This window comes from Thunnus maccoyii, chromosome 5 (genome assembly GCF_910596095.1).
Source record: "Thunnus maccoyii chromosome 5, fThuMac1.1, whole genome shotgun sequence".
Lineage (NCBI taxonomy): Eukaryota > Metazoa > Chordata > Actinopteri > Scombriformes > Scombridae > Thunnus > Thunnus maccoyii.
Window position 1 is genome coordinate 23544444 of NC_056537.1, and position 24324 is coordinate 23568767.

At 39.2% G+C, this 24324-nt stretch overlaps 1 protein-coding gene across 3 annotated transcripts; it reads left to right on the top strand.

Moving 5' to 3' along the window:
* Positions 1–10: 10 nt before the first annotated feature.
* cpt1ab (carnitine palmitoyltransferase 1Ab (liver)) lies at positions 11–23862 on the top strand. Of its 3 annotated transcripts, none has more exons than XM_042412554.1 (20): positions 18–96; positions 4156–4245; positions 7989–8153; positions 8715–8857; positions 11008–11179; positions 11496–11597; positions 12303–12440; positions 12602–12679; positions 14236–14343; positions 15250–15337; positions 17641–17836; positions 18264–18452; positions 18549–18654; positions 18927–19043; positions 19376–19540; positions 20302–20433; positions 20548–20700; positions 21286–21399; positions 21712–21804; positions 21910–23862. In XM_042412554.1, exons 3-20 carry the CDS (start codon positions 8013–8015, stop codon positions 21991–21993), a joined length of 2319 nt encoding a protein of 772 aa, XP_042268488.1. In that variant the 5' UTR covers positions 18–96; positions 4156–4245; positions 7989–8012; the 3' UTR covers positions 21994–23862. The 3 variants fall into 3 exon arrangements, with proteins under 3 accessions (XP_042268489.1, XP_042268488.1, XP_042268490.1); XM_042412556.1 differs by lacking the exon at positions 15250–15337 and adding an exon at positions 15827–15911; XM_042412555.1 differs by lacking the exon at positions 4156–4245 and having other exon boundaries at positions 11–96.
* The last annotated feature ends 462 nt before the right edge of the window (positions 23863–24324 follow it).

Here is a 24324-nt window from a genome sequence, read left to right on the forward strand (position 1 = left end):
GCGCACGAGGGGAGGGAAAGGGAGGGAGGCGCACCTCTCGCGGACCGACAAACCAACGGTTCCGTGTTTGATGGACGGGAGCTGACCTCAAACACGGTAAGCAATTGAACGCAATGCCTAATTCGATAAAGTCACACAATGAGGTAGTTTCATCTCCTTCTCTTTGTCTTGCACAGATGTTGTAAACCGCGGTGTTTGCTCGCTGACAGCAGAAATCTCTCTAATGTGATAATTTAACGCTGGTTGAATGATGGTTTGTTAACTGCAACTTTAAGTTGTTTTAGCTTGACACATTCATGTTATTTTAGGTATTTAGTAAACACATAACAGGATTTTAACGATAAAAAAGTAGTCACAAGCATATTCATTGGATGAATAAACTATTTTACAACAAGTTGTCTTCTTGCGCCCTCTGTTGGATAAAGAGTACACATACAGGTGATGCTGGGATTTTGCCGCCAGTAGATTATCTGGATCTAGTTCATCTGTTTGGTTTGTAAAGGCTTAAAATGAAGCAAGATTTACTCACGACCTTAATCACAGGTTATATTCTGGGCTAAATCTGGACATCAACCAAAGAGTTATTTTCCCTTCTCAGGGTGTTTCATTTGAAATAGGCCTATTTGTGGGCACCAAAGAGGTGAACATGTCTTGTATTTCACAAGAAAAAATCTGAATACTGTAATACAGAAAAGAAAAAAAAGTGTAACAGAAATATATATATTTGTTATATATATGTTATTCATCCCATGAATCATCTTGAGATCCCATATATTTATCTCAGGACCACTTTGGACCTCTGATCTAGACTGAAAAAAGTAGGTTATTAATGACAGCTTTCTGTTTTACTAAAAACTAGCATCAGGAGTAAGTAGAAGAACCAGGAAACAACTGCAACAATACTTCTGCCCTTTTTCTTAAGAATAATTCTACTCTTAAATGTTTTAAACTACAGTATGTTGCCCAATAAAGCTGTGATGATGATGGGTGGTGTCACAGACACTTTCAGGTGCAGGGATGAAAAACTAAAAGGGGGCAACTTCAGCTCCAGATAAAACTTGCTGTGGGGACTAAATGGCAGGGACTCATGTGGTATCTATCTAGCTTATTTTAAAATTGGAATTTAAAGGTGCCTTCAAGTCCAAAAGTAGTAAAAATACTTAAAAGATTTAGAATTGCACTCCTAACATTGTCGGACTCACAATGGACAATTAAAAAAGGATCAAAATCTGTGCAGCAGAACCAGAGATATTGTTTATACATCTGTGCATTCTTCGTCCTTGTCAAAACCTGCCTACGTTACCCACAATGCAACTCCACTCTGTGCTCTTGACTGTAGGCTATAGATTTGGTTTGTTATGCTGCTCATGCAGGCTGGAGCCAATAGCCTCAAGCAGAGATGAGGAGAGAGCAACAGAGTTTGGGTAATCTCACTTAATTTTAACTCCACACCCACAGATTGTTTTCATTTTCAAATTTGTAGTCTTCAGACTACATATGTTATCAGACTTTGCACAGCTCCCTCTGGAGTCACAAAACGGCTTCGTACAATTTTTTTCACATATGCAGTAGTCCCAAGACCTGTAAACAAACTTTGACGTGTAAAATTGGTTGAGTAACCCATTAAAATGAGCCAAGTTCAAAAGCCAACTTCTGCTTTTCTTCTAGCTCTCTCAGATGTATTTTACTTTTCTAACTGCACTTGTTGTATTTCAACAGTGCAGTGTTACACCATATAAACGTGTCCTGTTGACAAAAACAGTGTTGTTTGTAGTCTTAAATGCGAAACAGTTGAATCTTACAGGTGTCTCTAACTGTGATGACCTCTACTACAGATTAGTGCTTTTCACTCTAAATCAGAGTGTTTTCTGTCTTTCCCATAGAGTAAGAAGAACAGTTTTCAATGTCTTGTTTACAAATACTTTTATCCATGTAAATGTAATGTAAAAGAGCAGATGCGATGCAGTTTAATACAAAATTGAAATCTGTCATCTTGAAGTTGCCTGTGCCAACACTGCAGGAACAGAGGAAGGGGATAGGTCTTTTCAATTGGGGAAAAAGCTGGAAAAGCATTTAAGTAATTTAATAACATCAATAGTGGCTGAATTTCTTTTAGGTGTGCCAGTTCTAAGTATTGTGCATGCTGACTCACTGACACTGAGATTTTTTTTCATTCGTTACACAACTATTCCCGGAACTTTTTGTTTGTACAACCAAGTACGACATTGATGCAGAGAGGCTGCCTGAAAACGTGTGCCATGATCCCCGTATTTAAACGATACTGCGTCTCTCCCCTCTCTATTACAGCTGACTTTTCAACCCACGTTCAAGTGTGGCTGTTCAGAACAGTTATGAACAGTCTTGCCTTCTGATGCGGTCGGACAACATGAAATGAACTAGTTCTTGTCTTGCTTACCTGGGCCTTACTGCTATGCCACTTAAATGGACCAGAGCCATCATTAATGTAATTACATCCACCTCTGCTGTGAAAGGCCTTGCCTGCTGTGCAGAAAGGCCTGTCGGACATTCCGAATTAGGGGAAAAAAAGAGAAGGTCAAATTATCCAAAAGTGTAAACAACTGTGTGGATGTACCACTGTGCAGTTAGTGTGTAAGGCCTTTAATTATTATGGAATAACAGTTCTTACAATTACAGCATGTTATGACAATTGCAAAAATGTGCCCATCTGCATTGTTATGTTCTTTAAGATAATTAAATGATTTATAATGTTACAATTCTAAGGAAGTCAATGGAGATTAGGGCTGCAACTAACGATTATTTTCATTACCGATTAATCTGTCAATTATTTTCTCGATTAATTGATTAGTTGTTTGGTCCATAAAATGGTGAAAAATGTTGCACTGTTTCCCAAAACCCAATGTGACTTCCTCAAATGTCAAAGATATTCAGTTTACTGAATAAAAGACTAAAGAAACCAGAAAATATTCACATTTGAGAAGCTGGAATCAGAGAATTTGGAAATTATTTTTTTTTAGAAAATAACTCAAAACAATTGATTGATTATCAAAGTAGTTGGCGATTAATGTAATCGTTGACAACTAATTGATTAATCTTTGCAGCTCCAGTGGAGATAATTTTTCACAGGCTACATTTGGAAGACAACAGTGTTTCAGACATTGTCCGACATAGACAAGACATGGTATAAAAGGGCTGGACACAATATTAAAAATGAACATATATGTACAGTATATTGTATAATACAACGCAGTAAATCACAATTACTCTGCAAAAATACTTCCATGGTGAAATATATGTTGTTTTAGTTGTTGATACTTTGTTATAGAAGTGTTACTTAGCATTGCACTATATCAAATGTTTTGTCCTCTCCATTGACTGTATACAAGGGAGGCAAAATGTTTGTCAACAAAACCCTAAAGTTAAGCCTCACAAAAGTAGTATATGTTGCAAGGCTATTGCATTGAATTACATGTATGGGTGTTGCTATTATTAAATTAAATGGATTTAAATGACATATTTTACTTTTTGTTAAGCACTTAGAAATCTCTGGTTTTGATAAGCGGTATATTAATAATTAAACCACCTGTGATTGTTTGATTTGATGGAAAGTTCTCATCTGTGATTGTACAGGTGTTATATTGTGTCCATTGTGATTTCCAGCATCATGACTTTCTTTTTTCTTTTTCTTTGTTTTTTTTAAGATCTTTATTGAATTTCACACAAGTAAAATTTACAAAAACAGTAAGTTACCTTAACAATAAAGTTCAACCAGTGCCAAAGTGCAAAACATCAATAAACTGCATAGAGTTGAACTTATAAAAAGTGCTGTAGGTTCATAAGTCCAGTATGACTCCTCTGGAGGTCAGTGAGTATCTGTTTGGTTAAGGTGTCACTGTCAATTAAAGTCAGTCTCTATCATAGCACGTCTTGTTCTCCACAGTTTGGAAGTTACAAGAGTTATAATTAATAGTATCAGCTCTGTATGTTAAATGGCAACTTATCTTCAATAACACAATACATTGGTTACCGTGCGTCCTCATTCAACCCTTACAATAACAATAACACGGGAGTCCTCAGGGGGGCGCCGTTTAGACCTGTTTGCCAGTAAAGGAGAACAATATGACGTAGCAAAAGGGGGCAGGCCGTGTATACAAGTCTGTGCTCTCATTCATGTAGATTGTATAGCAGTCTCCGTCGACAGCCAGGACGTGTCACATCCTCGTCAAAACAGAAAGCTCTGCTCTCTCGGACTACTAGAAAGGCTCGGTGAGTAATAATTTTCCCTTTTCAGTTCGTGTGTTTCCCTCCCTCTCTCTCTATCTCTCTATAGTTTTAAAGGCAGCTTTGCAAATATGGCTGCAGGGGTTTTGAGGAAAGAAATTTCGACTAGCTAAACGTAGAGGAAAAACCCAATGAAAGCTGACGTTATCTGCGCAGTTTGCGCTAAATACAAGTTTGTAGTATTTTCTTGTCGGCGCAGGGCGTAGAGCTGTGCGGTGTTTATATGACGCATAGGTTTTCTTACCTTCGCATTGACATAAAGGGGCGGTTCGTGTTCCCGGTTGCCCCGGTGGCAGTCAGAAATCAAGTTTACACACCGGCTAATCTTGTCTTATTAAAGTGAAAACTGAATCTAGAGGGAAATACTGACTGTTGCGCTCACAGCCATACTCTGTTTTCTTTAAACTGCGGGCTGTGAACATATTTTATACGTTTAAGAGGCCTCTACATTAAACGTTTCAACTGTTATGACTTCATTTTTCTGTATCGCGGCCTTATTTTGAACAATCCAGGTAGGGACTTGGACGCACTCCTGTGTTGTACATGACACCGATGTAGGCAAAAGTCCAAATAAAGGTCATTCATTGACAACCACCTGGCAGCTCTATTATAATACATATTATATGCTCTGTTATTCACTACTGATCCAGTATAGCAGGTCTTTACCTGACAGTGGCCTTGATGTGTATTAACAAAGCAAAAGAGAGACAGTCAGATAAGTGGAGAAATGTCACCTGCTCGTGAAGGTCAGTAAAAGCCGGTTTGTCATAGTGTCCTCTCTGTAGGAGCAAGTTGTAGAGGTGATACACTTTATTCATTTAGATGTGGCTGAAAAGGCTGGTTATTATAATTAATAAATACATTTTGCTTTATTGACACCTAGGGGTGCACACTAGTGACCCCATTTCACACAGACCACGTGGGCAGGATACCTGATATAATACCAGACAAATGTAACCTACATATTCTGGGTGCATGTGTGGGGAGTGAAATTGCGCCTGTTGTCGAAGTGTAATGGCAGTTAGAGAAAGCTTTAATGAAGAGGATGACTTGGCTTTTGAGGTCAGAATCATGATGCAAATATGCAACATTAAGTACATGAAGACAGTGGGGGGTAGTTGACATGATTAAATAACGATAACCGACAGGGTTTGAAATACAGAAAAATGGACAGACACTAATTCTGCAATATTCAAAGCAAACTGTATGCTTTCAGCGCTTTCAGCATAGCAACAATGGGATATGCTTGCAGGCATACAAGCATTTGTGAATACTATGTTGCCTGTTTAACCGGGTATCTAAGCGGCATAGCGCTGCGACCTTTCCCCTAGTTTCTGCAGCACTGGGTGGATCATGTGATGTTAGAAAGTAGCTGGGGGAGGGGACTGGATGATGCTGCTTCTTCCCAGGGCTGAAAACGCAGAAACGACGTGTCCTGTTTTCCGATTGCTCTTAGTTGAATGAAATAAAAATGGACTCCGTAAACAAAAAGGCAGTGTTTTTTAGAAACGACCTGAACCTTTTGCACTAGAAACGTTGCTGTAGCCGCCAATCTTAATGAAAAGCAAGCGTGTGAAAACTTAACACAGTATAGCCTGAGACATGGATGCCCAAACATTAAAAAAACACCGTTTCTAGGATAAGTCTGATACTGAGTTGTCAATGCAACACTTAACCAAACGTTTTAGCTTAGTTATCATATATAGCATCATATATGCTCAGGTGGTGTTTACATTTCCAGCAGCATTTGAATGCAACTGGAAAAACCAGGTCCCTCACAGCACCACAACCTCTGAGTGTCATCATCCAGGTAGTGGTTTTGTAGCTCACACATAGCGCAGGTCTAGAACACCAATAGGTAAAGAAAGGCTTCACTAGTGTAGTGATAAAGTAACACATACCTCTAAAACCTTTGAAAATGCTTGTCATTACCCAAGAATATCATCCCTGCTAAATTCATTATGAGGGAAAGCATCCATTACATTACTAGTTACCATCTTTACACCATGTCATATACTAATATTTTCTCTGATGAGAAAAAGTCCACAAGAAATCCTTGAGGATAGCTTAGAAATATAAATCTCATCTAGAGGTTTATTTAATAGATTCAAATTTTGTGAAGCTAAGACCTTTGCAATGCTAACCACTGAGCCCCAGCTACACAGTCAGTACAGTACAAAGAAGAATTCCAGTAAAATCTTAATATTAGTTGCTGAATTACAAAAAGTAAGACAAGACAAGAAATCTGCAGTCTTAGATACTGATTGACAAGCATTGACAAGACACACTTGGCAAAATACGATTTTGTATCAAGAAGCCTTCCAGCACTGAAGGTGGAGACTGAAAGCAGTAAAAGAATAGACATCGTCGTGTCATCTCTTCAGGCTTAAAATCAGTTCCCACTAAGTTTACTTCTTTGTCTCCACACCCGTTCTCATCATAGAAATAATTCATTTAAAAAATGGGATCTAAACTTTATTTAAACAGTTGATATCTCAAATACGGCTTATGATTTTATTTTTTAAAGGTAGATTTTAGTTTTAGTTCAGATTTGAAAAATGTCAGCTATGTGTCATTTGTCTTATAGTAGTAAAGGATAAGATTTCACACCCGCCTAACCAGTTCTGATGAGTGGTTGAAAATAATGACCTCTCAGTGCTCCTTTTTTTGGTGTCAGCTAACAGGAATCCGTTTATTTGATTTCGTAATTCATTACAAAAACATGCACATCAAGCTTATTTTTGGGGGACTTTCCCTTTATTCATGATATTTGTAGAAGTGATACGGAGCCTCTAGATTCATTACGCTGCTGATAGTTTATAATCATTCTACTATTGCATTTATGCAAAATGTTATCAGTTTGGTGATTAGGTTTCTCCAAATGCTTTTATCTGATGTTTTGTTTTTATAAATAATAAGATTCAGTGCTGCTCACATGACAGCTTTTCAGAGAGGACACAAACAAAAGATAGCTCTTCAAGACAGTCAACTCATTGTGCTACAGTTGTGCAATTGGCTGGTCTTCATTAAAGATGAAGCTCAGTCCTCAGGTCTGAGACAGTATTAAGACAAAGTAAAGTTGCAAGCAAGACAAAGATAATTAAAGAGACCATTGAATATGTGATCTTGAGACCAGTGTTGGTCCGCACTAACTGACTTCGAATGAAGGAGGCCTGCTTACAATCTTGAACCATATGAAGAGGAAAATGTCCCTCTTAGTAACTCAAAACAGCTGCTCATCTAGCACGAAGGTTGCCTGTAAACCTGAATACTGTGTGTCTGAATACACATGTAGTCATTCATCCATCTAACTCACTGTAAACTCTACCCCAGTGTTGTTTTCAAATCCATTAAGAATCCTTTCCCACTCAGAGGTTGTTTCTCTACAAAAAGCTTAAATTGATTAAATCTTTGAAATTGATTATACAGTAGTGTTGAGGAACAAACACTATTGATTTCAAGGAACTGTGATTAGGAACAGGTCAATTTCAAATATTCTTCTGATACTTTACTTAAGATATTTAAAAAATCATCATGATATCAGGATGTGGTGAGTGGTCATGCTTGTTTAATTTGATCTCATCATTCTGCATGAACATAAATTGAGAAAAAAACAAATGGGACAAGAATAAAGATGTAAATGGGTTTCTATTTTTGACCTGTATCTTTGATCTAAGTTTTACCTTTGTATATAAACTTTGATTCTCTTTTGCCTTCTTTTCCCTCAGTGACCCTGTACAGTAGTAGCCACCATGGCAGAAGCTCACCAGGCGGTGGCCTTTCAATTCACCGTCACACCCGATGGCATCGACCTACAGCTGTGCCACGAGGCTCTACGCCAGATCTACCTCTCTGGACTCCACTCCTGGAAGAAAAGGTTCATTCGCTTCAAGGTGAGAGGTGCTGGATGTATGATGGAGGCAAAGTCCAGAGGGTTTCTGTCAAGTATGAGGCAAATTTTGTTAACTCCATCTCAAATACATTTATCGGCCTGTTCTCTACTTTTAGTATCTTACAACAGTTTCTGCTCATTTTTGTTCTCAGTAAATACTAAGTTGATAAACAGCATCATAACAGCCCCAGTTATGCTTTGTTGTAATTGCTAACCTACTGTAAATCTGATTGTTGGTTTATGTAACTTGCACCCACTGGAAGGTCACCCACTCACATAAACAGTGACCTTCCTGTCTGTTCTTTGCGTCCTAGCCTTTGGCCTAGTTGTGTGTTTACACACAGTCATACTGAGTCACTCAAACCCAAAGACCTGCTAGCATTTTCACACATTCCTCTTTTGTTTAGCTGTCGGTAATTAATAATAGCTCACATGTGTCAGCAGAATGCAAAACACTGCGTTATGATATCGGTGATTTTATTAACTATATCCTTATAGATTCTTTGCTCGCTGTGACCCTGTTGACCTTTGTAACCCTCCATTTGTTCTACCTTTTCCAAAGAATGGGGTAATGACTGGTGTGTACCCAGGCAGCCCTGCTGGGTTCATGGTAGTGGTTGTGTCCTACATGTCCTACAACAAATATAGACAGCTGGATCCATCTCTTGGGTTGATTGCCAAGCTGGGCCAACACATGCCTATCAGGTAAGGCCATAAAACAACGTGGAACATGAAAGAGTTCTATTAATGTCTACACATAACCACCTTGTTAATTTGTTCGCACTTTGGTACAGTGATAGAGGACAAGTCCCAAACAAATACAGTGGTGATTGGCCATGGTCTGTGCCACAACTAAAAGTGGCTGGAGTTTAGCTAGAAAAGATAATAGACACAAATTATAGACTATGATGAAGAATCCAAATGGTAATGGAATGCAGTTGAGTCAGTGCCATCAAACTTGTACGAGAACTGCCTCAGGTTACAGGTATTTATGAGGAAAGAGCCTCAGCCAAAAATTAAAGTAACTTTCCTCTTTCAGTGGAATCTTTAGTCATGCTTACAGACAGTAACATAATTGGTTTGTTTTTGTTTGTCTCTTTCCAGCATAACATTTCATTTTGTTTCAACTGTCCAGCACACCTCATCTGCATGTTTGCTAACAGTGTTGCTCATGTTTAGTGATATTGTGCAAACACTTCCTATCAATTGTAATGCTTCTCTTATCAACAATGCTGGGGATTTTCCCTCTAGTCAAGTACATGGCTTGAATCTGTAATTTGCATTGTGATTATTAAGTCGTTATTAAAATTTCTGAGAGTAATTACCTTAAAGAGATAGTTTGGATGTTTTGAAGTTTGGTCGTATGAGGTACTTGTCCATAGTCAGTGTATTATCTACAGTAGATGGGAGTTGGCACGCAGACAGAAGTACCAGCACACAAACGTTAATAAAGGCCCACTTAAAAAAATCAATATCAGTTTAAGTGTATGCTATATTTAGAATATTTCCCCCCCTTTACCTTGCCATCAGACAGCAAGTGGTGAAAATATTCTAGATATAGTATACTCTTAAACTGATATTGATTCTTTTTTTTTTTGGTGAGCCTTTATTTAGGTGGTTAAAATATGTTTTGCTGCTGTCCGCAGTACATTGCTTAGCAACAGTGCCGATACTTCCGTCTGCTACTCCAAACTGGGAGTGTGCTGACCCCCATCTATTGTAGGTGATAGACTGACTATGGACAGGTACCTCATACAACCAAACTTCAAAAAATCCAAACTATCCCATTAACTAGCTCAGAAATTTTAATAATAACTTGTCACAATACGAATTACAGATATAAGCCATGTAACTGCTTAAGTTTATAAAAAATATCAATAGTGGCACTGACCACACTGACTAATATAGGTTAAGGATTTGAAGTTGAGAGTTAATCAATCATGACTCTGTGTGTTAATCCTATCAAGATAAATGACATGCATTGTCTATTAGTAATGATTTAATATGACTTTGGACTGGGGCAAGTTTGGAAGCAGCTATATGACATTAATTGTCTAATGTTTGTATTGTGTTTTTGTAGAGCACACCTTGTTTAGATTGCTCAATTGGTCAAGCTTGAAAACACAATGGCCTGTATAATTATACTGAATACCATATCATCTCATTGTCCTCTTATCTTGTAGCCAGAATATTAGGGCTGTAGTCTGCTGGTCGACTAGTCGATTAGTTGGTCGATATGCTCTCGTCCGACTAAATTCTCATTGGTCGAATAATCTCTGTGTTATTTTCATTAGGAGAAAAGTGCTACATCAATAGCTTTCCAGGAGTAATCCATTATTTCCTGCGGCAGGAGGGACAGACTCCTGCCGCAGGAATACAGGTGTATTCAAAACACCCCCGTCGTTTTCAAAACTTTGAACTCGCCCAACCTAATGGGTCTAACTGTCTAACTGTACTCAACGTTTATTGACCTTACTGAACGTTTACTGAATCTGTGTTTCTCCATATTGATAACAACGAGAACCCCCACCACAAAACAGAGAAATACAGAACAGAGAAATGTGTGGCTGCCGAGTTTACTGTCCCGTTACCCCCCCCCCCCCCCCCCCCCCCCCCACCCCACCCCGCGTGCGTGCGACTAATCAATTAGTTGAAGATTAGGTACGATTTTAGTCGACCAAGATTTTCTTTGGTTGACTACAGCCTTACAGAATATTAATTTATCACAATCACATTACATTTTTTCCCACTCGGTATTCCAGTGGGAGGAAATAATCATCATACTTGAATGCCTCCACTGTGCAGTTAAATAAGAAAGTGTTTATTTTCTACTGTTATTGTTTCTCTGTCCACAGCCAATACATATCCACAGACAGCCAGAGGATAGTTGGAGGAGTTCTGGTGGGCACAGGCCTGTGGGTGACCATAATCATGATTATGAGGAATGTCCTAAAGTGCCTGTTGTCATGGCACGGCTGGATGTATGCACGCCATGGATCTGTGTCCTGGTCTACTCGTATGTGGATGGTGAGACAATGTGTTTTCTGTTCAAGTCACTTTAGAGCTGATTCATAGTGGAATGTCCTTGTGGTATTCTGCTTCGTATGAGTCAAGAATGCAGACATTGTTACAGCTTGTTAGAGCTAAATGTAAGAGAGACAAGAGGTGGAACAAGCATTTATTTAACTTATGACTACATATTTCTTTGGTCCTTTTAGTTTTCGTGGCTAGTTATGTGTTTGCACTTTGCCCTTATAACCTGCAGATCTCCAGGTGAAACACAAAGTGTAACGTTAAATGACCTTTGCCCTCTCTCCTCTTTCTTATCTGTCCTGCTCGCCAGCTATTAGTGAAGGTGTTCTCTGGCAGGAAGCCAATGCTCTACAGTTTCCAGAACTCCTTGCCAAGGCTACCTGTTCCCTCTGTCAAGGACACCTGCAGAAGGGTAATTTCTACATGTCATGTCATTTCCTGTTTTAATGGGTTCTTAATGCACATTCCTGATTGGTCATAATGGTCCAAGCTATTGGATTGTAACTAAAGTTTGTCCATTAAAATTTCAGTGAATGATCAGTTAATTAAAATCCATTCAGTACTATTTAATCAGATGTAAAGGGTTATCTGTGTTTATCATAGCATGTAGTCAAGGGCTCTTGTTTTGTACTGAGTAAGGCTGTATTCAGACCAAATCAGGCGGAGTGGCTCACTGTCACAGGGTTGGGCGGAGGTGTGTGGGTGTGTTTGTGCTCTAGAAAGGAACCGCTGTGAAACAATCAGAAAATAATGTTTTATTGATCTGATTCACCAGCTTTATCATTACCAGCACTCCCTCTCTTCATTCACTCTCTAGCTCACTCGACCACCGATTCTCTCTTTCTCTCTCTGAATGGGAGGACTGACGTTTTTGCCACACCGCCTGATTTGGTCTGAATACGGCCTAAGAGCTTCCTTTTAAGCAATGAAATGTCACACAACTTCATAATGCCCTTCCTCACTATCTATTTAAATTTCAGTAAGACTCTTAACAAATTTCAAATCTAGGCATTTGAATAAGTGCAAACAAAAAGCGGTGAAGGTTTGGTTCTGTTCTCTCCTTTGTTTAACCAACCTGTGCTTCACTGTTTGTGACAACTTACTTTTCTGTGTACAGTACCTGGAGTCAGTACGCCCACTGATGGATGATGAAGAGTTTGAACAGATGAAGGTACTGACTAAAGACTTTGAGAAGAACCTTGGACCTAGACTTCAGTGGTACGTCAAACTCAAGTCCTGGTGGACGTCCAACTATGTGAGTCAGAAAGAATTCCTCTCCCTTTTTCTCTTCTCCTCTCTCAAGGGATTTTGTGTCCTGGGTCTTGAATTGGCCTCAAGGAAGGGTTAGTGAAAGCAGTGTTTCCATTAATGCCACCTTCTGTTCCTTTCTCCCTTGCCTCTCTTTGTGTGACACAGGTCAGCGACTGGTGGGAAGAGTATATCTACCTAAGAGGCCGTGGGCCCATCATGGTCAACAGCAACTATTATGCCATGGTAAGAATGTTTCTTATTGAGTAGTTAGTCATTTCCAAACAATGACTCAATGTTTGAGCATTGAGCAATACACTCCTCCGTGTAGGTGGTGATTGATTCTCTGACAGTGTGTATCTGCTGTCTATTTGGAGACATTAGAGTACATTCCAAAATTTATCAATACTTTTGTGTGACACTTTTGTGTATGTGTATGTGTGTGTGTGTGTGTGTGTGTGTGTGTGTGTGTGTGTGTGTGTGTGTGTGTGTGTGTGTGTGTGTGTGTGTGTGTGTGTGTGTGTGTGACCCTTTGCCAGCACCATGATCTAAAACACAGCTGTGGAATGCTGAATTATATGCAAAGTTTATTTCCTCTTCAATTATTAACTGTTTATAAGTAAGCTTTTAATAATTTGTCACTATAGTGCAACCTATGTGTTCTCCAGACATACCATTTTAAAACTGAGATCTATAGTATTTCATATACATGAGCTCTTGAGCAGCTTTGCCAGCTCTGCCAAGCATGTCTCAGACTAAAATGTAAGTAAATCTAAATAGTAAATATAACCGTATGTTGGAATTATTATTGGTCTGAATAGGTAGGTTGACCAATTGATAACTAAATTGTGAAAGTACTGTTGTACCTTCTTCCCACAACTGAACTAAAATTAAACTCCTCAACTTCCTGAAATGACTGAATGATATTTTTATGGATTGTCACCAGTCTAATATCTTGTATTATAGATGTACATTGTTGGGTAATTTCGGTTTTTCTATGCAAAAAAGGATGCACTCTTGTAAGACATAAAACCCCTGCATCTGTGTGTGTAGAAATAGGATATACTAACTCACTACAGCTACAGTCTTTCAGTCTTTTACAGATTTTCAGCATCTTGGCTGGCTTGGCTACTATCACTGTATTACAATGTGATTTTACTTAGTGGATAGTTGGATTGCTCCAAATCTGTCATATCTGTGATCATGGACTCAGTGAACTCAGCAGCAGAACTAACTACCACAGAGGGTCTTTAAGAGGGACTCTGGCACAGACCCAAAAGTTCCTTTCTATCAGTCTGCCTGAACAAGTGAGACAGTAGAGTGGACTGTTAATGCAGCTGGGCAGACATGGATCACTGCCTCCAGGGACACAGTCTTGCAGATCTGTTTTTGTCCTTGTGTAGTCATCAAGCAGATAGTATAACTGGGATATTACTAAGCCAGCTTCTTCAAAAATGTGTTATTTTTTTGTACACAAAAATACATCTCTGCTCTAGCTTACAAAGCCGTAGGAAGGTAGATTTGGTATGGGGACAGTGGAGCAGCACTCAACATGTTTGGAATAGCAGGTCATGATAGCTACTGTACAATATGAATGCCTACAGTCCTTGACCAAAATAACAACAAAGATGGACAGATCATACAGTTACATTGTGTGCTCTTCTGTTCTCTTCTGTTTGTGTCATGTCCAAGGACAGAAGGACGAGCACAAGCCCTCGTGTTTTTCTGGATAGTGTCCAGGATGTGTCTGAGGAAATATGACTGATTATTGATTTTATTACTATTGATCTCTTTTTCTCCAGGATTTCCTGTATGTCAACCCCACTTCTATCCAGGCTGCCAGGGCAGGTAATGCCATTCATGCCATCATGCTGTACAGGAGGAAACTGGACAGAGCCCAGGTCAAACCAGTGAGTACAGAGCATCTCTGTCTGTCCCTCTGTTTCATTTCTTAAATGATTCTCTTGAAATTTGTTTAATCTACAGATGTTGTGCAAAGCTGTAATATAAACTACATTGGTACATGTTTAACCATGGTAATCATATGTAAATGTTTAACTTTCTGATTTGTGATTTATTGATTTAACAGCTGTTATCTCAGTTTGTTTTATCTGTTAAGTGTATAATGAGAGCTGCTTATTTTTTCTCCACCTTTTCTTGAGTTAGTTTATTATCCACAATCTCACTGGTGATATGTAGATTCTTGATATTGTCCTCAGCTCACTGTGTCTAACTCTGACTGAGCCACGCACTCTGCTTTTTGCTTGTTTTGATGGAAGTTGAGCTGTGATTACTGACAAAGTGAGATCATAAGCATTTACTGAAGCCTTCCTCAACAAGGCTTAATGAATGAATGCTGGTGATTTTACTGACACCCTGTTGTGTCATCTTTTCCCGCACCTCTATGACTTCCCTTCAGGGTGCAAAATTAACTTTTTTTGTCCACCAGCCAAATGACTAGTTAATATTCAAATTTTACCAATCACTCAATAGATAACCATTGTTTTTTGGGCTGGTGAGTGAAGCAAATCTACCAGCCACTTACATATTTTACCAGCATTTGGCTGGTGCTAATTTTGTGCCCTGCTTCCTGTCCTTGACCAACCTGCATGGTGCTTAAGTGCAAATTCTGACAACATTTGCACAATCCTGGCACACATTTTGCAACATGTCGGTTAAACACACACTGGTCTCTTGCAAAGACCGATAGTATGCATTTATACAAACACCAATGCATGTGCTTGCTGTTACACACTCACAGTCAGTTGTCTCTGTTTTACTGTTTTTTCCCTTCGCTTTGTCGGACGCTACGTTAGATATACTTGCTGGCGAACAAGGTTCCTCTGTGTTCGGCTCAGTGGGAGCGGATGTTTAACACCACCCGCATCCCTGGTTTGGAGACAGGTAAGAGGAGGGCACATCTCCAATGTGACTCTGACATCCCTACCCTGTAACCCTAGCCATCGCCGAGGCAACAGCCATTGGAAACCCTGACTCCTAGACTCTTTCTCAACAGCAAAGCCCTGAAACAATCCTACCTCTTACTACCTTTTCATAGATGTAAATATTCAAATCTATTTGATTTAAGTGTTCAGTCAAAATATCCTAAAACTATCTACATGTTAGTTCAAATCTTACTACTATATCAGGGCTTTGCTGGTGGCATTGAGGTGGTAGGCCACTGGTTTCTGGACCTTGCTCATGTCTCCTTGCCTGGCAGCCTTCTGAAGTTCCTCCTGCTCCTTAAGACTGCTTATCAAACCAATCCTCATCACTCCCTCTCCACTTCATCCATGCTCCTTTCCCTGTAGGTGTGTGTCTGCTGCTCTCTGGGGATTTTAGTGAATTAGTATGTCATCTCTTTGTGTTTGACTCTCCCCTTTTGCTTTTCAGCTCATGCTCCTAAACACTATCCCCATGTGTTCAGCCCAATACGAGCGTATGTTCAACACCAGTCGTGTCCCAGGTGTAGACACAGGTAGAGTCTTTAGTAATGCTGCCTCCTCCACACTACTCCTACTGTACTTCTCCCTGGGACATTTTGTCCATCAGTTTGAATTAGAAATAATCTGACCTTTTTATAAATCATAATGCATGTGTACTGGTCTATGCACATGTTAGTGACTAATTTGCATGTGACTGAAGTCCAGTGTTTGGGTTTGAGAAGGCAAAACAGTGTTATGATTAAGGTAAGACCTGGAAATCAAACAGTGCTGGGCTGACCTGATAATATATTTATGGCTGTATTTAGGGAATTTAAGAGCATTAATTCACCTAGAGTTCAGTATGTGTTTCAATGAGTTTGAAAGATATTAAAATATAATCAGCTTTAATCCTGGGTGATGCTCAAGGGCATGTGTTATCTTAGATCAATGACTGACCTCCAAGAGGGCAGGAAGCCATTTTGCTGCTGAAATTGAGTGTTGTTCATTCATAGAAGAACTAACATGATACGTAACATGCACGGTCAGTGTGTTAAAGACCTGTAAGGCATGATCTAACATTCAGTCTTACATCCAAGAGAAAGACCAGTTCAGCATCAACAACTTTGTGTCCTTGGAGCTCGAAACCTTAAACCAAGACTCTGATCTGTGATGACATCTAAATGTAAGGCAAAAATGTGTACATTCATAAATGTGTAGACATTCTGAGCCCTGACATACTCTTTTTGTCTCTCTTGTTGTAAAGAACAGAAGTGTGAATGAACTGAAATGCATAGAAGTAGAGAGATTCAGTGATGTCCCCCCCTTTTTTTTTTTTGAAAAAAAGAAAAGTAATACTTTTTGCAGGTTTGACAAAAAATACAATTTAAATGTTGTGATAGGAGGACAGAAAGTTGATTTTTTTTAAAAATATGAATGTAGCATCAGTGAAGAAATATGGTACAGTAGTATGTGTCTTAAGAAAAGTGTATTAATAACAAATAGTAATAACTAATGGTCAGCCCCATATTCATTCTGATATTGCTGGAGGTGTCCTTAGTGTAAGAGGAAGCACAGTAGGCTGGATGTGAGGTTGTTGCCGTTCTTGGGGTTGTTCCTTGTGTAAGTTAGTGTCTCCTTTGTCTTGCCTGTAACCAGGTCAATGTTTGTTTGAACACTGTGAGCATCACCAAAACAATATTCTAACTTTGTAGTAAAGAAAACATGCAAACAATGCTTTTGATTTGGTTTCTTGGTTATGCACAGTGATGTTCAAACAAACGTTGCCTCAACTTGGTGTATTTCAAACCACTGCCCTGTTCCCAAATTACTTTCCATTTTCATCTCACTTCCTGCACTTCCCATTTCAAGCTGCTTCAGTTTTTGAACTGGATGTAGTCCCCTCCCATCACACAGTACATCAACATGAACTGAATTGTTTTTCCATTTTCAAGTCAATGTAATTTCATAAGAAGAATATTTACTGAACAGCCCTAGGGGAATATTGCTCTTAACAGAAAGCTAGTGTTACAAATATCACATTATATTACTACTGCTACTTTTATTGTTCCCAGAAATTCAATGCTGTGTCACCCATACCCAGTATGAACTAGTGCCTTCTTTGGTTGCATTTTAATTATATGCAATTTTATTCTTAGACTTCTGAGATACATGTACAAACACATAGATCTATTATTCCTCACACCACCCACGACACTCCATTTGTCCTTTTTTCCCTGTTTTTCCTCTTCTTCTCTCTCCTTACCATTGGTCCCTCTCTCCCAGACATCTTGCAGCACATGAACGAGAGCAAACACATAGCTGTGTACCATAAGGGCCGTTTCTTCAAAGTGTGGATGTTTTATGACGGACGGCTGCTTTTGCCACGGGAGATAGAGCAGCAGATGGAGAGGATCTTGGCTGACACGTCGGAGCCCATGCCAGGAGAGGAGAAACTAGCTGCACTTACTGCAGGGGACAGGTGGGGACATCACAGCATGAGCTTCAGCCAGTTGTTATGAGGCAGCACAATTTACATTCTATTATGCAGCACAACATGGGAAGTACTGTTTATTGCATTGATGTGATGACAATACTGTTTCTAATTACCTCAAACCTATCTCTGGCATTGTGGCTCTGTAATATCTTTTTATTTATTGGCAACAGATATATATCATCTTATAATATAACAATAATGTGACAAGCTAAAATGAACTCATATTAATGGCTCAGCTGATGTATCTGCCAACACTAGAATTGTCTGCAAGAGGATTTGAGTTTTTAGTGTTTGAAGGTAGGAAGGGTGTGACCACACAAATGCAAAAGTGCTGTCCTTATTTTAAAAACATGCAGTTGTGTCTGTACTGTCTTGTTTGCAACATAACAATACCAGATTTGAAATTCTGCAGGACCCCATGGGCAAAGGGCCGTGAGACCTTCTTCAGTCGTGGTAAGAACAAGCAAGCTCTGGACACCATTGAGAAGGCAGCCTTCTTTGTAACCCTTGATGACAGTGAGCAGCGTTACGATGCAGCCAACCCAGTCAAGTCTCTGGACAGTTACGCCAAGTCCCTGCTCCACGGAAAGTGCTATGACAGGTATGATAGATACATGTTGTTACAAATTTTCTAGAGTGTGCGGCACAAACTAATTTATTAATAAACTGAAGGTGTTTCTTTTTTGTTTTGATTCAGATGGTTTGATAAATCCTTCAACCTGATAGTTTTCAAGAACGGCACCATGGGACTGAACGCAGAGCATTCCTGGGCCGATGCTCCAATCATTGGCCATCTGTGGGAGGTGTGTCAATGTAGTTTGTGTCAAATGAATTTCGCACCTGTGCGTCAAAGCAGCATCTAATTATGGAAGGAAGGAATAAACGTAGCAATACCTCGGTTTACCTTTTGTCATTAGCAGAAGGAAAACAAGGAAAACAAACTGTCTGAACTAATACAATGTAATTATATGAAAAAAATAAACTGTTCCTGTTTTCATTGGCATGATGCTGTCCATGGAAATTTTAACACAGAAACATGAAGTCAGCCATGTTAAAACTTGACTCTGTGTTGCAGCATGTACTTTCCATGGACCCTTTCAAACTGGGATACACTGAGGATGGTCACTGCTGTGGGGAGCCCCACCCCAACCTGCCTGGTCCCCAGAGGCTGCAGTGGGACATCACTGCTGAGGTAAGACCGTTCAACATCTCTCATACTACAGGCCAATACCTTGAGATTTGATATCCACAGGCCTCGGCTTCCCTCTGCTGGTAGCCTTAACTATGTGCACCAGTGTTTGTATTTTATTACTTTCATTTAAAGGTACAGAGCCAGGGGTATTGTTTATCTGAAAATGTGCCGCTACAATAACTGGTGCTAGTTGTATGTATTAATAATGCTACTGATATACATTTGTATCAATCTGAGCTTTTTTATATTTAAAGTACTGTATTATAAATATGTTGTCAGTTGTGCCATGCTACATTTGCTAAGAGTAACATCCAACTCAACACTTCCTTTAGTGCCAGGAGGTCATCGAGAGCTCTCTGACAGTAGCCAGGGCTCTGGCTGATGATGTGGACAGTCACATTTTCCCCTTCAGTGACTTTGGCAAGGGTCTGATCAAGAAGTGCCGCACCAGTCCCGATGCCTTCATTCAGATCGCCCTCCAGCTGGCCCATTACAGGGTTAGTCCATCCATCTCACTGCTCAATCAACAAAATATCTTACTAACATTTGTATAGTATTACTTATTTGATATTTAGTAGTCTTTCCATGGTTTCCCTACAATTGTAGGTATATTAAATATTAATATTTTACCCTTTTTATCCTGTACTTCTGCATTTATTACATTTTGTCACCTATTGTTTATTATTTTGAAATGCAAGTGTATTATATTACAGAAGAATACTCTTATACCTTTTAAGATTATTAACATTTGAGGATGAAAGATATGTGCAAGAGCTTTATGCAGAGCAGAAACTGATACAGTCCAATCACACTTCTCTTAAATACCACCAGAGGGCAGTCACAACTTGCCAGCCAACAAATCGAAGACTGTTACAAATTGACAATGAATGATTTAATCAAAACTTTGCTCAGCTGTAGTTTGAGGCTGTAATTTCCTGCTAATCTAACTGTTTATTTGATGGATGGAAAAAACTTACATAAAGGTTGTGATAATCTGACATCTTTTAAAGCTGATGCAAATGGGCATTTAGCCTCATAACTCATTTATGTTGCTGTCTTTGTCAGTTTAGGTACTTCAGATAAGGTGTTTTTGGTATTTAGTCTCCTGCAAGTGTAAATGTAAGCCTTCGGGAACTCACTGACCCGAACATAATTATCAACATGTCTAAAAATCTATTGTTAACTCATTAACAAGTTGTTGGTTTATCCTTTATGTCAAGAATTTATGTTGGTGGTGACTCATACTGTCTCTCAACAGGACAAAGGGAAGTTCTGCCTGACATACGAAGCCTCCATGACACGTTTGTTCCGTGAGGGCCGAACAGAAACGGTTCGCTCCTGCACCATTGAGACCTGTGCCTTCGTCCGTTCCATGATCAGAGATGAAACGGTAAGGCTAAGGCTGTCATTTCAGTGATTCTCCCGATCACTAATTGTTAATATGGAGACATTGCTCTTTAGTTGTTAGTCATGTTTCACTTCCATCTTGTTCCTTTCAATCCAGATAGAAGAGCGTTTGAAGTTACTCAAAGTGGCAGCAGAGAAGCACCAAAACATGTACCGCCTGGCTATGACAGGGAAGGGCATCGATCGCCACCTTTTCTGTCTTTACGTGGTTTCCAAATACCTGGGAGAAGACTCACCCTTCCTCAAGAAGGTATGAGCTGTTGTTGCAAGTGGTTTAAGGCTTTCTGCTTTTAAAGCTGTCATACATACCTGCTCTTGTAAACTACAGATATATTGTCCATCTGAATCTACACACACTTGTATTCTCATTTATCTACAGCTATGGTCCGAGTGCATCTGTGAAAATTTGAGAGTGGGTGGTAACACCTGTAACCCCTATGACAATTTTGCGCTTAAAATGATGATGATTTCAGATTAGATTTGGAATAGTTGTAAACTTAGCCTAGTCTTGTCTTACATTGAATTAAGTAGTCTTGATTTTAACAAGGCATAGCATTAGGTTAGGCAGGGCTCTGAAGTCCTGCTTGTGTTGGCTGACTAGCATCAGCTGTTTCTTATATACTTCACAACAGTTCATTCACAGCTGTGTGGCAACCAATCATATTCATGCAGGTGTACAGCAAGGACCATATAACCTGCTACTCACTCTATCACTGTTCTTCTAATGATACGGTCTGAACTGCCACAGCTCCCTCTTCTAGTCCAACCTCTTTCTTATGTGGTATTGTTGGTATTGTTGATTTAACCAAGACACTGTGTGTGTCTTTATGTTTAGGTCCTGTCTGAGCCATGGAGGCTGTCCACCAGTCAGACCCCATTGCAGCAGGTGGAGCTATTCGACCTGGTCAGACACCCAGAATACGTGTCCTCCGGAGGTGGATTTGGTCCAGTGAGTTGTCAGTTTTTACAGAAATTTTTGAAGAGGAGTGAAGAAGGTCATGCAGTCTTGCTTCCTGCAATTTAAAAACACTGTCATGTAATTTGTGTCCTTTTATGGATGAGTGAATCACTCCTATCATCACCAAGGGATAGCATGTCACTCTGAATACATTTCCATTCAACTGTTATGTGCATATTGAATTAGAGTGTAAAATAACTGTAGGAAAATGGCAAAAATTCTGACTTAAAAAATAAATCAGTTTGGAAACATTGACTGTCCGTGAGATGAAACTCACCCTGCTTTTCCTCTCGTGTCTGCAAGGTGGCTGATGACGGTTATGGCGTCTCCTACATCATTGTTGGTGAGGACCTCATCAACTTCCACATCTCCAGCAAACACTCAAGTCCAGAAACTGTAAGTTCACTGGTATTTTGTTCTTGAAGACAATTCAGATTAATCTGTGTCCATGGTTTTTCTGAAGCAGGTTTTATAATCTTCCTGCTTTTTTGCTCCTATCAGGACTCCCACCGTTTTGGCGGCAACATCAGACAGGCCATGCTGGACATACTGGGTCTCTTCCAGCTCGACAAGAAAGCCAAGTGATCGTCCTCTCGTTGGGTGGAATGAAAATAAGAAGTTCTTTTTAGCAAGACATGTTTTCTTCCTGAAGCTTGTACAGAATCAAATGTTGGGTTTGGGATTATTTTAAGTTAATTGATGTTACAGAAATAAGGATGATTGAAAGGTATTTGGAAACACTGCTATTATGTTTGTGAGGTGTTTATGTGTACTGTATGTATAGGCAAGGTGAGATTCTGGCGCTTTTTGGTACAGGTAGTGCAAAGATCAAAGTGTTTATTTACGGGACTGTATGCACCGGTGCCTTAGTGACCCACTAATGTAAAAAGGGCAGAAAGGGAGGAAAAAAAATAGAGCCACTCCAGTCTGAGATCAAGTCTTCATTAACACAGTAAGAGACATTTCAGCGGAGGGATTGTTCAGTAGCATCATCCAATATTTTAATTATGTTTTAAGTTGAGAGATGGTGCAATATTTTTTTTTAATAGTTTCGTCCCAATTTTGAAAAACCTTTGAATTCCTTTAGTTTTTTAGGTTTCTTTCATCTTCTCAGTTGCAGCACCCTAGTCATGTGTAACTGGCTAAAACAGCAAATTTGATGTTAACCAATGTCAACAAATTGCATGTTGCATGGTGTCCATTAATTTCATACTACTCAGTTACTGCAGGGTCTGATTCTCTAGGCTAAATAGTTGTATCCAGTAATCTGTAATCTAACGAAGCCTGTATGAGTAAACCTGTATATAATATTGAGCTTTGATCTGGAAAATGAGCCTGTATCAGTGTGATTCTGGATACCAACACAGACCGAACAGAACATGGAAAGTTGTTCCTACTGTCTAATCAACGGGTCTACATTGCCTTTTTTGACTGAAGTGCACAGCCAGTGTGCTTGTTCTTTTTAGCTGCCGTGATTGTATGATGCAGCGATGAATGCGCGCGTGTGTGTTTGTTGTTTTCATACTCAGGTTTTCCTAACTTGACCTAGTATTCTAGGTGCTTCTTAGTGCTTATGTTGATACATGTGCAACAGTAAAAAAAAAAGTTGAGATGCAGTACAACATTAACTTTGCTGTTGAAGTGAAGGATTAGGAAGGATAGGGTTTGTGTCTGGCATGAATCTCACTTGCACAATGTGTTGAATTAGACTGAGTGTGTAGCCAACAGTGACTTGCTTTTTTGTTTGTTGTGTTTTAAAAAGAAAAAGAAAAAAAAGAGTTGGTTAACTGTACTCTGTTGTGCACTCCATGACTGACCTTCAAACTAACCTCCAAACTAAATTCCTAACTACCTTGGTAGCCTTTTCTCTAAACACGATGAATTGTAAAGTTTTATGAGTGAACTTTCAAGATGTCAAATGTCAGTTACAGCATAGTGGTGTCGCAGCTGTTGTTGCCTAGTCAAGGTGAGGTTCAGAATCACTTTGAGGTTGTTGTATCCCTCCAGTATAAAAGGAAGTGCTTAGAAAATGCAGATATAGAGAGGTGCTCCCTTGTGTTTAGGAAAACATTTCTATTATTATGTATATGTTGGCAGCACATCATATTTATTTGTTTTCATGTTTTAACCTCTTTATACACACGACTGTTGGACACATGCATATTTACCAGCTGAATGCGGCGAATGATAAGCATCAAAGCTTTGCTGATCTAAGAAGTGAAATGGACAAATAGCTTCTTTTCTTTCCTCATGACAGTTTTGTTATCACTGACTTTGCCAGTATGTTGTAGTTGTATGACTTTTTATCTCAGTAGACCTCATGTTTACACTGCTGCATGTTTTTTGAAGATGATGCTGTATATGTTTGCCTTTTAATTTAAAAATGTGTAAAAAGACAAGCAGCTGATATACCAAAACAAGTTTTAACAATAAAGTGAATGTCGGACAGCTGTATCAGCTCTGAGTATGTCATATTTTACTTGCAACCTGTTGATAATGTCATAATTTAGGGAAGAGAAGAACTGTATTGACCCTTAAGGCCAAACAAGCTGAAGACTGTAAAAACCAAGACAATTAAGTTTTGGATAAATCTGAAACAATGTTTTATCAAGCAAAAATGCCAAAAAGAAATCTCCAGCTTTGTAAATGTGAAGATTTGCTGTTTTTTTTTTTTTTTTTTTTAATTTTAATTTAATTTATTTTTAGAATATCTTTGGGTTTTAGTTTACGAACTTGGGCTTCAGAAAATCTGGGATTTTTCTCCTTTTTGCTTCACTGTCTTCTGACCTTTTATTGACCAAATGATTAGTCAAGTAAATCAGTTATGAAAGTAAGGCTCTACAGCCATGCTGACTGCTCTGTGAGGCTGCACTTTGAGTACATGCTAAACGCTAGCATGACAACACGCTCACAATG